This window comes from Oncorhynchus mykiss, chromosome 19, assembly GCF_013265735.2.
Source record: "Oncorhynchus mykiss isolate Arlee chromosome 19, USDA_OmykA_1.1, whole genome shotgun sequence".
NCBI classification, from domain to species: Eukaryota; Metazoa; Chordata; class Actinopteri; order Salmoniformes; family Salmonidae; genus Oncorhynchus; species Oncorhynchus mykiss.
The window spans coordinates 28528107-28541893 of record NC_048583.1 but is presented as its reverse complement, the minus strand read 5'-3'; the positions used below and the strand labels follow the sequence as shown (position 1 = coordinate 28541893).

General features: G+C 42.8%; 1 protein-coding gene across 2 annotated transcripts in view; it reads left to right on the top strand.

Annotated features, from left to right (window-relative positions):
* mta1 (metastasis associated 1) overlaps nt 1-13787 on the top strand; it is a 44571-nt gene that overhangs the window by 8564 nt on the left and 22220 nt on the right. For both annotated transcript variants that reach the window (XM_021573861.2, XM_036954596.1), the window contains one exon: nt 6353-6446. In XM_021573861.2, the coding sequence (XP_021429536.1) occupies nt 6353-6446 (94 nt within the window). The remainder of the gene's footprint in view (nt 1-6352; nt 6447-13787) is intronic.

Sequence of the window (13787 nt, the reverse complement as noted above, 5' to 3'; positions counted from 1 at the left end):
GTGTTTGTGGGAGAGTGAGAATGGTGTGTGTTTAGTATGAGGGAGACGGTGTGGGAAGTAGAGTGTGTGAGGAAAGGAAGGAGAGTGTGTGTGTGTGTTTTAACTGAAGAGTAGAAGGTTTCATGCAGTGTTTCCCTTACTAACACAATGACATGCAGATCATTATGCATCTACAGTTGAAGTTGGAAGTTTACATACACTTAGGTTGGAGTCGTTAACTCATTTTTCAACCACTCCACAAATTTCTTGTTTGCAAACTATAGTTTTAGCAAGTCAGTTAGAACATCTACTTTGTGCATGACACAAGTATTTTTTTACAACATTTGTTTACAGACAGATTATTTCAGTTATAATTCCCTCTATCACAATTCCAGTGGGTCAGAAGTTTACATACTCCAAGTTGACTGCCTTTAAACAGCTTGGAAAATTCCAGAAAATTATGTAAATTAGCTTATCAGAACATGACATGATTTGAGTCAATTAGAGGTGTACCTGTGGATGTATTTCAAAGCCTACCTTCAAACTCAGTGCCTCTGTGCTTGACATCATGGGGAAATCAAAAGAAATCAGCCAAGACCTCAGAAACAAATTTGTAGACTTCCACAAGTCTGGTTCATCCTTGGGTGCAATTTCCAAACGCCTGAAGGTACCACGTTCATCTGTACAAACAATAGTGGGACCACACAGCCATCATACCACTCAGGAAGGAGACGCGTTCTGTCTCCTAGAGATGAACGTACATTGGTGCAAAAAGTGCAAATCAATCCCAGAACAACAGCAAAGGACCATGTGAAGATACTGGAGGAAACAGGTACAAAAGTATCAAATATCCACAGTAAAACGAGTCCTATATCTACGTAACCTGAAAGGCCACACAGCAAGGAAGAAGCCACTGCTCCAAAACCGCCATAAAAAAGCCAGGCTACGGTTTGCAACTGCACATGGGGACAAAGATTGTACTTTTTGGGGAAATATCCTCTGGTCTGATGAAATAGAACTGTTTGGCCTTAATGACCATTGTTATGTTTCGAGGATAAAGGGTGAGGCTTGCAAGCCGAAGAACACCATCCCAACCGTGAAGCACGGGGGTGGCAGCATCATGTTGTTGGGGTGCTTTGCTGAAGGAGGGACTGGTGCACTTCACAAAATAGGTGGTGTCATGAGGAAGGGAAATTGTGGACATATTGGAGCAACATCCCAAGACATCAGTCAGGTAAATCTTGGTCGCAAATGGGTCTTCCAAATGGACAATGACCCCAAGCATACTTCCAAAGTTTTGGCAAAATGGCTTAAGGACAACAAAGTCAAGGTATTGGAGTGGCCATCGCCAAACACTGACCTCAATCATATAGACAATTTGTGGGCAGATCTGAAAAAGAATGTGCAAGCAAGGAGGCCAACAAACCTTTGTTATACCAGCTCTGTCAGAAGGAATGGGCCAAAATTCACCCAACTTGTGGAAGGCTACCCAAAACATTTGACCAAAGTTAAACAATTGAAAGACAATGCTACCAAATACTAATTGAGTATATATACTTCTGACCCACTGGGAATGTGATGAAAGAAATAAAAGCTGGAATAAATCATATTCTGACATTTCACATTCTTAAAGTTGTGATCCGAACTGACCTAAGACAGGGAATTTTTACTCAGATTAAATGTCAGGATTTGTGAAAAACTGTGTTTAAATGTATTTGGCTAAGGTGTATGTAAACTTCTGACTTCAACTGTATACTCCTTCCTCCCATTCCTCCAGCCAAATCACAGGTAGGCCTTTGGCTGATTTTGCTCATATTTGCGTTCTATGCAGTATTCTATTATTCACTAAACAGTGTGAAAGTAAATTCAATCTGCTGTATTGAGTAGAAGTGTGAATTTCAGTGACAGGTTTTTGCATAGCACACGCGCAGAACGGGAACAAGTGTCAACAAGTATTCCCCCCCCCCCCCCCCTATTGTGACAACACTAATACAAACTATGCATACATGTTTGCCTTTTTTACATTCTAAGGCTGCATGATGCAACTAATGATTTGAAACAAAAGTTGCATGAAAGGAAAGAGCTCTGCTATTTCACGTCATCAGTCTTTCATCCACAATTTGACAAGCACTTGATAATATTCTCACCTGTCAGACTATTGTCAATTTAAATCTGGTCTTTACAAATCTAGTATTATGTGTGGATTTATGTTATTTAGAATGGCCCACAAAAAAATAACCATGTAATCCGTAGGCTGCACTTGAATAGGGAATGGAGGAAGAGCTTCCCATGGCTATGTTTTTAATGTTCCAGGTAGGCTACACCGGTTGTAAAGCAGATTGATTGTGCTTCATTTTAAGAATTGAGCAAATAAATATAGCAGCACGAGGAAGCTGGCATCCTCTTTTAAATAGCGGGGAGTCAAAGCTCTGTTTTCACACATCCGTTCCATTAGGCTCTGTGTGTAGGTTATGAGCAACCATGTTCCAGGACTCCTAGGCCTATTGGCTATGTTTTGGAGTTATTTGGACTCTTTAGTTGTGATGGGCCTATATGTTTTTGAGGTTTCTTTGAGATCGACTATATGATGCATGCCACTAGGATTTGAAAAAAGTCGTAATGTATGTGCAGTTTCTTGTCATTCACAAGTGATATTCTCACCCATCAGACTATTCTCAATTTAATCTTTTACATATATTAAATAATATGTGTGAAATTAGTTTTGGACTTAGAATGGGCCATTTTCATGCACCTGTATCCACTTCAACCTCTCCCTGTCTGAGTCTGTAATACCATCATGTTTCAAGCAGACCACCGTAGTCCCTGTGCCCAAGAACACTAAGGTAACCTGCCTAAATGACTACCGACCTGTAGCGCGCACGTCTGTAGCCATGAAATGCTTTGAAAGGCTGGTCATGCCTCACATCGACACCATTATCCCAGAAACCGTAGACCCACTCCAATTTACATACCGCACCAACCGATCCACTGATGATCCAATCTCTATTTAGGCTCGGAGGACCCATGCCAAGTCTTTTCAGTCTCCCGAGGGGGAATAGGCTTTGTCGTGCCCTCTTCACGACTGTCTTGGTGTGCTTGGACCATGATAGCTTGTTGGTGATGTGGACACCAAGGAACTTGAAGCTCTCAACCTGCTCCACTACAGCCCAGTCGATGAGCATGGGGGCATGCAGGATCCAGTTGCAGAGGGAGGTGTTTAGTCCCAGGGTCCTTAGCTTAGTGATGACCTTTGAGGGTACTATGGTGTTGAACGCTGAGCTCTAGTCAATGAACAGCATTCTCACATAGGTGCTCCTTTTGTCCAGTTGGGAAAGGGCAGTGTGGAGTGCAATAGAGAGAACATCATCTGTGGAGCTGTTAGGGCGGTATGCAAATTGGAGTGGGTCTAAGGTTTCTGGGATAATGTTTTTTTATGTGAGCTATGACCAGCTTTTCAAAGCACTTCATGTCTACAGACATGAGAGCTACGGGTCGGTAGTAATTTAGGCAGGTTGCCTTAGTGTTCTTGGGCACAGGGACTATGGTGGTCTGCTTGAAACATGTTGGTAATACAGACTCAGACAGGGAGAGGTTGAAAATGTCAGTGAAGACACTTGCCAGTTGATCAGCGCATGCTTAGAGTACACGTCCTGGTAATCTGTCTGGCCCTGCGGCCTTGTGAATGTTGACCTGTTTAAAGCCCAAACTCACACCGGCTGCGGAGAGTGATCAGTCGCCCGGAACAGCTGATGATCTCATGCATGTTGCAGTGTTACTTGCCTCGAAGCGAGCATAGAAGTAATTTCGCTCATCTGGTAGGCTTGTGTCACTGGGCAGCTCTCGGCTGTGCTTCCCTTTGTAGTCTCTAATAGTTTGCAAGCCCTGCCACATCGGACGACCGTCGGCGCCAGTGTAGTACGATTTGATCTTAGTCCTGTATTGATGCTTTGCCTGTTTGATGGTTAGTCGGAGGGCATAGCGGGATTTCTTATAAGTTTCCAGGTTAGAGTCCCACTCCTTGAAAGCGGCAGCTCTACCCTTTAGCTCAGTGCGGATGTTGCCTGTAATCCATGGCTTCTGGTTGGAGTATGTACGTACAGTCACTATGGGGACGACGTCATCGTTACAGTTATTGATGAAGCCGTGACTGATGTGGTGTACTCCTCAAAGCCATCGGAAGACTCCCGGAACATATTCCAGTCTGTGCTAGCAAAACAGTCCTGTAGCTTAGCATCTGCTTCATCTGACCGCTTAAAAAAAATATATAATATTGACTGAGTCACTCTTCCTGCTTTAATTTTGCTTGTAAGCAGGAATCAGGAGGATGTAGGGAGAGCTTTGTACGCTTCTCTGTGTGTGGAGTATAGGTGGTCTAGTTATTTTTCTTTCTCTGGTTGCACAATTAACATGCTGATAGAAATGAGGTAAAACGGATTTGTTTCCCTGCATTAAAGTTCCCGGCCACTAGGAGTGTCGCCTCTGGATGAGCGTTTTCCTGTTTGCTTATAGCTGTATACAGCTCATTGAGTGCGGTCTTAGTGGCAGCATCGGTCTGTGGTGGTATGTAGACAGCTACGAAAAATGTAGAAACTCTCTAGGTAGATAATGTGGTCTACAGCTTCTTATGAGAGACTCTACCTCAGGTGAGCAAAACCTTAAGACTTCCTTAGATATCATGCATCAGCTGTTGTTTACAAATATACACAGACCACCACCCCTTGTCTTACCAGAGGCCGCTGTTCTATCCTGCCGATAGTGTATATCCCGCCAGCTGTATGTCATTCATGTCGTTGTTCAGCCACGACTCGGTGAAACACAAGATATTACAGTTTTTAATCTCCTGTTGGTAGGATATAGTTGCTTTTTAGTTTGTCCAATTTATTATCCAGCGGCTGTACGTTGGCCAATAGTACGGATGGCAAAGGCAGTTTAGCCACTCGGCTGTGTATCCTCACAAGACACCCCGATCTCTTTCCGCTATACCTCTTCTGTCTTTTTCTCCTGTGAATGACGGAGATGAGGGCCTGTTCGGGTGCCTGGAGTAAATCCCTCTTGCCCGACTCCATTAAAGAGAAATTCTTTGTCCAGTTCAAGGTGAGTAATCGGTCATAAGAGATTGTAGCGGCAACATTATGTACAAAAAAAGTCAAAAAAACTAACAAAATAGCAAGGTTGGTGAAGAGCCCATGATACGGCAGCCATCTTACAACCACCATCTACAAGCTTTTACGGCAGTTATTTTTCATGCCAGCCAGGTAGGCTACTCCAGTTGTAAAGCGTAGCAATGTGCTTAATATTAGGAAAGTTGAGAAATAAATATAATAGGCCAAGCCTAGAGAGAGCTTATTTTTTGTTGCAAAGCCTATAGAAGAAATGTTGTGCAACACTTACTTATAGGAACACTTATTTCATTCCATGCATCAACCAGCTATGAGGAGCCGGTCTTTTGCTGGGCAACTGGGGATCCTATTCCGCTCAAACTCTGAATGCCAGGGCTCTCATGAAGTGTTTAATTCGATTGTATTTGCATTGACGTCCGAGTGATTAGCGGGACAGTGGAGCGCTGAGTACCAGACCATTAGCGACTAGCTGTTAGCAAGTTTGGTAGGCTACTAATGACCATCTGCGACATCAGAGTGCAGTTTTGGAGAAGCCTAGTTACTGTGATTCAACGGTCATGTGGAATTTGGTGAGGTATGACTCATGACTGCCGGTGTGGTGGTGATACTGTCACTGTAACAGCCCTTGTCCTAACAGGTGCCAACTGTCCTGTCTGGTTGTTTAATTGTACTGGAGACTAGTGTCTGTGATTGACAGTAGACACAGAGCTGAGTGTAGGCCTAGCTAAGCTGCCTCTCTCATGTCACTCAGTCAGTCTGCCCAGACAGGCATAACACTGTCTCTTTCCCGATAAGTCTCTCCTGGATCCCTCATTCTCCGAATCCTCAACGCATTGGAGGAAAAGGTAAGAGGGGAGGGACTTTGGGTCATCTACTCCGAATCCGTTTGAGAAGGAAGGAGGTGATGAATCAAGCGAAGACTAATTCAGAAAAATGTACCTCATCAATGAGTAGTTGACCCACTTTGATCAACCAATCAACACTGAAATGTCAAATAGTTTAGTTATTACGTAGGCCTAGCCTAGTTGTGCTACTGTTTCTACAACATGTAAAACTTCACCAGGCTAGTTTCTCATTAGTACGTATAAGCCTAGCTGGTATTGATCTTTCTGTTCTCAGATCATCAGCAAACTCCAACTCTACTCTCTCGGTGTGTGACCAATGACGTGTGGCAGGCTGGGCTGGCGGATTACGGTCGTTACCATGGTAACCCTCCATCTCATCTCTCTCTCTCGTGTTGTGTTGTGTTGCAGACTGCCAATGGAAACGTGGAGGCTAAAGTGGTGTGTTTCTATCGACGCAGGGACATCTCCTCGACACTCATCGCCCTGGCCGACAAACACGCACGTGAGTGACACGCACGGTTCACTGTTCAGTCAGAAGTCTTCACCGTCTAACCACTGTTCAACATCGAATGCCAAAATTCAAATCCCCTAGTAGAGTGACTGTTCAGTCAGAAACCACTTTTAAATGGATGGAACCTTTAAACAGGCTATTCTCATTCCGATTAAACGTCTTGCAAGAGAGACCTGTTCACTAACCACCATTCAGCATCCAATGACACTTCATCGCCTTGTATAGATCAAATGGACAGTTTAACACAAGTGCTCGGTGTATAAGGTTTTCAGATGTGCAATCTAAACCTAATTTAACCTAATGACTTCTGCCTGAAGAGTGAATGTGTAGTGAACGACCTATGTATCCGTCTTGGACTAATCTAGGCAAATGTCAGTGTTTTGTGTATGTTTGCTCGTCTATGCAGTGTTTGTGTCGTCGTCGTGTGTGAATGACTGTGCATGCGAGCATTGCTTTATTTGTGTGTGTGTATATATAAGCTAGCTTTGCAGTGTTTGAGGCTGTGAGGGTTGTAGCTGTTGCTGTGAGGGTGGTAGCTGTTGCTGTGAGGGTGGTAGCTGTTGCTGTGAGGGTGGTTGCTGTGAGAGTGGTAGCTGTTGCTGTGAGGGTGGTAGCTGTTGCTGTGAGGGTGGTAGCTGTTGCTGTGAGGGTGGTAGCTGTTGCTGTGAGGGTGGTAGCTGTTGCTGTGAGGGTGGTAGCTGTTGCTGTGAGGATGGTAGCTGTGAGGGGGGAGCTGTTGAGGGTGATGGGGAGGGGGGGAGCGGTAGCTGTGAGGGTGGTGGATGTGGTTTCACTGGGTTGCTCATTACTGGACCTTTTTATGTTGAGACTGAGAAGAGGGAGCTCTGCATCAGACCCAGGGTCTGACTGACTAGAGAATTTAAGCCTTCTGGACTGCAGCACTCCAAAGCCTAAGGGAGCCTAAGGGGTGTTCTGTGGCAGTGGGTTGTTTTTTGTGGACCAGCAAGGAGGAGCTCTACATTTTATAAGGGGCTTTATTGGCTTGGGAAACAGATTTACATTGCCAAAGCAAGTGAAATAGATAAAATATAAAAACAAGTGAAATGAACAGTAAACTTTACTCACAAAAGAATAAAGACATTTCAAATGTCATATGTCAGTGTTGCAATGATGTGCAAATAGTTAAAGTACAAAAGGGAAAATAAATAAACAGGTTGTATTTACAATGGTATTTTTCATCACTGGTTGCCATTGTGGTAACAGGTCACAAATCTTGCTGCTGTGATGGCACACTGGTTTTTCACCTAATAGATATGGCCGTTTATCAGAATTTGATTATTTTTCGAGTTCTTTGTGGATCTGTGTAATCTGAGGGAAGTATGTGTCTCTAATATGGTCATACATTTGGCAGGAGGTTAGGAAGTGCAGCTCAGTTCCACCTCATTTTGTGGGCAGTGTGCACATAGCCTGTTTCTCTTGAGAGCCAGGTCTGCCTGTGGTAGCCTTAATAGCAAGGCTATGCTCACAAAGTCTGTACATCAGTCAAGATTTCCTTAATTTTGGGTCGGGAACAGTGGTCACGTATTAGCCACTGTGTACTCTCTATTTAGGGCCAGTAAATTCTTTGCTGTGTGTCAAGTAATTATCTTTTTGTTTTTTTATGATTTGATTGAATCTAATTGTGATGCTATCCTGGGGCTCTGTGGGGTCTGTTTGTGTACAGAGCCCCAGCACCAGCTTGCTTGGGGGCTCTTCTCCAGGTTAATTTCTCTGTAGTTGATGGCTTTGTTAGGAAGGTTTGGGAATTGCTTCCTTTCAGGTGGTTGTAGAATTTAACAGCGCTTTTCTGGATTTTGTTCATTAGCGGGTATCGGCCTAATTCTGCTCTGCAGGCATTTGCTGTTTTACGTTGTACGCAGAGAATTTTTTTGTGAATTCTTGGTTGGTGAGTTGACCTCACAACCATAAAGGGCAATGGGTTCTATAATTGATTCATGTACTTTTAGCCAGATCCTAATTGGTATGTTGAATTTTGTTGTTTTGATGGCATAGAAGGCCCTTCTTGCCTTGTCTCTCAGATCGTTCACAGCTTTGTGGAAGTTACCTGTGGCGCTGATGTTTACGCCGAGGTATGTATAGTTTTTTTGTGTGCTCTAGGGCAACGGTGTCTAGATTAAATTTGTATTCGTGGTCCTGGCAACTGGGCCTTTTTTGGAACACCCATTTTTTGTCTTACTGAGATTTACGGTCAGGGCCCAGGTCTGACAGAATCTGTGCAGAACATCTAGGTGCTGCTGTAGGCCCTCCTTGGTTGGGAACAGTATCACCAGATCATCAGCAAACAGACAATTGACTTCAGATTCTAGTAGGGTGAGGCCGGGTGCTGCAGACTGTTCCAGTGCCCTTGCCAATTCGTTGATATATACACTGCCTTGCGAAAGTATTCGGCCCCCTTGAACTTTGTGACCCGTTGCCACATTTCAGGCTTCAAACATAAAGATATAACATTTGATTTTTTTGTGAAGAATCAACAACAAGTGGGACACAATCATGAAGTGGAACGACATTTATTGGATATTTCAAACTTTTTTAACAAATCAAAAACGGAAAAATTGGGCGTGCAAAATTATTCAGCCCCCTTAAGTTAATACTTTGTAGCGCCACCTTACAGCTGCTGTAAGTCGCTTGGGGTATGTCTCTATCAGTTTTGCACATCGAGAGACTGAAATGTTTTCCCATTCCACCTTGCAAAACAGCTCGAGCTCAGTGAGGTTGGATGGAGAGCATTTGAACAGCAGTTTTCAGTTCTTTCCACAGATTCTCGATTGGATTCAGGTCTGGACTTTGACTTGGCCATTCTAACACCTGGATATGTTTATTTTTGAACCATTCCATTGTAGATTTTGCTTTATGTTTTGGATCATTGTCTTGTTGGAAGACAAATCTCCGTCCCAGTCTCAGGTCTTTTGCAGACTCCATCAGGTTTTCTTCCAGAATGGTCCTGTATTTGGCTCCATCCATCTTCCCATCAATTTTAACCATCTTCCCTGTCCCTGCTGAAGAAAAGCAGGCCCAAACCATGATGCTGCCACCACCATGTTTGACAGTGGGGATGGTGTGTTGCTTTTACGCCAAACATAACGTTTTGCATTGTTGCCAAAAAGTTCCATTTTGGTTTCATCTGACCAGAGCACCTTCTTCCACATGTTTGGTGTGTCTCCCAGGTGGCTTGTGGCAAACTTTAAACGACACTTTTTATGGATTTCTTTAAGAAATGGCTTTCTTCTTGCCACTCTTCCATAAAGGCCAGATTTCTGCAATATACGACTGATTGTTGTCCTATGGACAGTCTCCCACCTCAGCTGTAGATCTCTGCAGTTCATCCAGAGTGATCATGGGCCTCTTGGCTGCATCTCTGATCAGTCTTCTCCTTGTATGAGCTGAAAGTTTAGAGGGGCGGCCAGGTCTTGGTAGATTTGCAGTGGTCTGATACTCCTTCCATTTCAATATTATCGCTTGCACAGTGCTCCTTGGGATGTTTAAAGGTTGGGAAATCTTTTTGTATCCAAATCCGGCTTTAAACTTCTTCACAACAGTATCTCGGATCTGCCTGGTGTGTTCCTTGTTCTTCATGATGCTCTCTGCGCTTTTAACGGACCTCTGAGACTATCACAGTGCAGGTGCATTTATACGGAGACTTGATTACACACAGGTGGATTGTATTTATCATCATTAGTCATTTAGGTCAACATTGGATCATTCAGAGATCCTCACTGAGGATTCTGCACTGAAAGTAAAGGGGCTGAATAATTTTGCACGCCCAATTTTTCAGTTTTTGATTTGTTAAAAAAGTTTGAAATATCCAATAAATGTCGTTCCACTTCATGATTGTGTCCCACTTGTTGTTGATTCTTCACAAAAAAATACAGTTGTATATCTTTGTTTGAAGCCTGAAATGTGGCAAAAGGTCGCAAAGTTCAAGGGGGCCGAATACTTTCGCAAGGCACTGTATGTTGAAGAGGGTGGGGCTTAAGCTGCATCCCTGTCTCCCCGTCCCCCCTGTCCCTGTGGAAATAAAACATTTTTTTTGCCAATTTTATAATGTTGTATGTTTTGGTTTTTTTTCCCCACACCACTTTCCATCAATTTGTATAGCAGATCCTCGTGCCAAATTGAGTCATGCTTTTTTGAAATCAACAAAGCATAAGGATTTTGCCTTTTTGTTTGTCTATTAGTTATTATAGGACTATTTCTCTCTCTACCATTTGTATTTCATATACCTTTGACTATTGGATGTTCTTATAGGTACTATAGTATTACCTGCCTAATCTCGGGAGTTGATAGTCTTGAAGTCATAAACAGCGCTGTGCTTGAAGCACAGCGAAGAGCTGCTGACAAATGCAGTGCTGTTTGAATGAATGCTTACGCGCCTGCTGCTGCCTACCATCGCTCAGTCAGACTGCTTTATCAAATATCAAATCATAGACTTAATTATAATAACACACATAAATACAAGCCTTAGGTCATTAATATGGTCAAATTCGGAAACTACCATTTCGAAAACAAAACATTTATTCTTTCAGTGAAATACGGAACCGTTCCGTATTTTATCTAACCGGTGGCATCGATAAGTCTAAATATTCCTGTTACATTGCACAACCTTCAATGTTATGTCATAATTACGTAGAATTCTGGCAAATTAGTTCGCAACGAGCCAGGCGGCCCAAACGGTTGCATATACCCTGACTCTGCGTGCAATGAACGCAAGAGTGACACAATTACCCAGAGTTTAATATTGCCTGCTAACATGCATTTATTTTAACTAAATACGCAGGTTTAAAAAAATGTACTTTTGTGTATTGATTTAAAAAAGGCATTGATGTTTATGGTTAGGTGCAACGATTGTGCTTTTTTTTCTCGCAAATGCACTTTTGTTTAATCATCCCCCGTTTGGTGAAGTTGGCTGTCTTTGTTAGGAAGAAATGGTCTTCACACAGTTTGCAATGAGCCAGGTGGCCCAAACTGCTGCATATACCCTGACTCTGTTGCACAGAACGCAAGAGAAGTTAGCAGGTAATAGTAACTAAATATTCAGGTTTAAAAATATATATTCGTGTATTGATTTTAAGAAACGCGTTGATGTTTATGGTTAGGTACACGTCGGTGCAACGACAGTGCTTTTTTCGCGACTGCGCTTGTTAAATCACCCGTTTGGTGAAGTAGGCTGTGATCCAATGATAACTTAACAGGCATCACATCGATTATATGCAACGCAGGACAAGCTAGATAACTACACATGATTGATGATATTACTAGTTTAACTAGTGATTATGCTAAGATACATTTTTTTTTAATAAGATATGTTTTATGCTAGCTAGCAACTTACCTTGGTTCCTTGCTGCACTCGCATAACAGGTGCAATGTAATCGGCCATGATCGGTGTCCAAAAATGCTCATTATGAATCCTTGAAATCGGCCCTAATTAATTGGCCATTCCGATTAAGCGGTCGACCTCTAAGGGAAACATACGAGTCTGCTGTTAATGATAATGCAGAGGATTTTCCCCAAGGTTGCTGTTGACGCATATCCCCTGGTAGTTATTGGGGTCAAATTTGTCTCCAATTTTATGGATTTGGGTGATCAGTCCTCGGTTCCAAATATTGGGGAAGATACCAGAGCTGAGGATGATAAACAGTTTAAGTATAGCCAATTGCATTGAGGATACCATCAACCCCACAGGCCTTTTTGAGTTGGAGGGTTTGTATATTGTCCTGTAGGTCATTCAATGTATTGGAGAATCCAGTGTGTTTTGGGAGTCTTTAATAGTTGATTCTAAGATTTGTATTTGATCATGTATATGTTTTTTTCTGATCTTTGTTATAGAGCAAAAAAGATTGGAGAAGTGGTATATCCATACATCTCTGTTTTAGATAACTCAAAAACAGAGTTTTCCAATTTTCCCAGAAGTGGTTTGATTTGATGGATTCTTCAATTACATTGAGCAGTTTTCTGATGTGCTGTTCCTTCTTCCGTAGTGTATTTCTGTCTTTAGTGATTCACCATAGTGAAGGAGTAGACTCAGGTTTTCTGGGTCTCTGTTTTTGGTTGGATAGGTTCTCAATTTCTTAGGTTTTTGCATTCTTCATTAAACCTTTTGTCATTGTTAATTTCTTAGGTTGTCTGCTTTACATTTAAAAAATGTTGATAGGGAAGCTGAGGTCAAATATGCTGTTTAGGTTTTCTACTGCTAAGTTTACACCTTCACAGTGAAACCTTTTTTCCAGGAAATTGTCTAGAAGGGATTGAATTTGTTGTTGCCTAATTGTTTTTTGGTAGTTCTCCACACTATTTTCCTTCCATCTATAGCATTTATTTATTTTTCAATTCCTTTCGGCTTTAATGCCACATGATTTCTGTGATGTCAGTGGACTGACTGAATGCTCTAAGAGACTCTGGGGTTGAGGTCAGTGATAAAGTAGTCGACAGTACTACTGCCAAGAGATGAGCTATAGGTGTACCTACCGTAGGAGTCCCCTCAGCCTACCATCGACTATGTACTTACCCAGCGTGTGACAGAGCTACAGGAGCTGTGACCCGTTTTTGTTGGTTACAGTATGTTGTGTCTAGTGAGACATGTGGCGGAGGGAATGCTGTCACCTCCAGGTAGGTGTTTGTCCCCCTGTGTGCTGAGGGTGTCTGGTTCTTGTCCAGTTCTGGCATTTTGTTCGCCACAGACTAGTACATGTCCCTGAGCCTGGAAATTGTTGATATCCCCCTCTAGGATGGAGACGCTGTCATCGTTTAAAGTATGGGGATTCTGTTGGGGGGATATAGCTAGCACATGAGGACATTTTTCTCTGACATCTTTTCCTTAATAATTTCTAGTCAGATGTAAAATGTTCCTGTTTTGACTAATTTAATAGTGGATTAGGTCTGCTCTATACCAAATTAGCATACACCCTGAGTCTCTTCCCTGTTTCACACCTGGTAGTTTGGTGGATGGTACTACCAGCTCTCTGTAACCTAGAGGGCAACCAGTGCATCCAGCTCTTTTATACAGTGTTTCTTGTAGGATGACTGTCTGTATTTCCAATTTCTTTGAAGTCTAGTTTGCTGCTCTTTAGGCCAAATGCAAATGACCTCAGACCTTGTATATTCCTGGATGAGATAGTCGAAGCTTTGTGTTCCATAGCGTCTAGTGTTGTTTTTGTGTGGTTTAGGCCCAGACCATCACAGTAAGTGTGAGCAGAGCATGTTGAGCATCTGATACATACCGCTTAGGTCGCAGGATGGGCTTGGGTGGGGGTAATAGTGAGGGTTGGGCCTGTTGCTCTGCTCATGGCCTGTTATGTTGAGGTCCTTGCCGCAGGG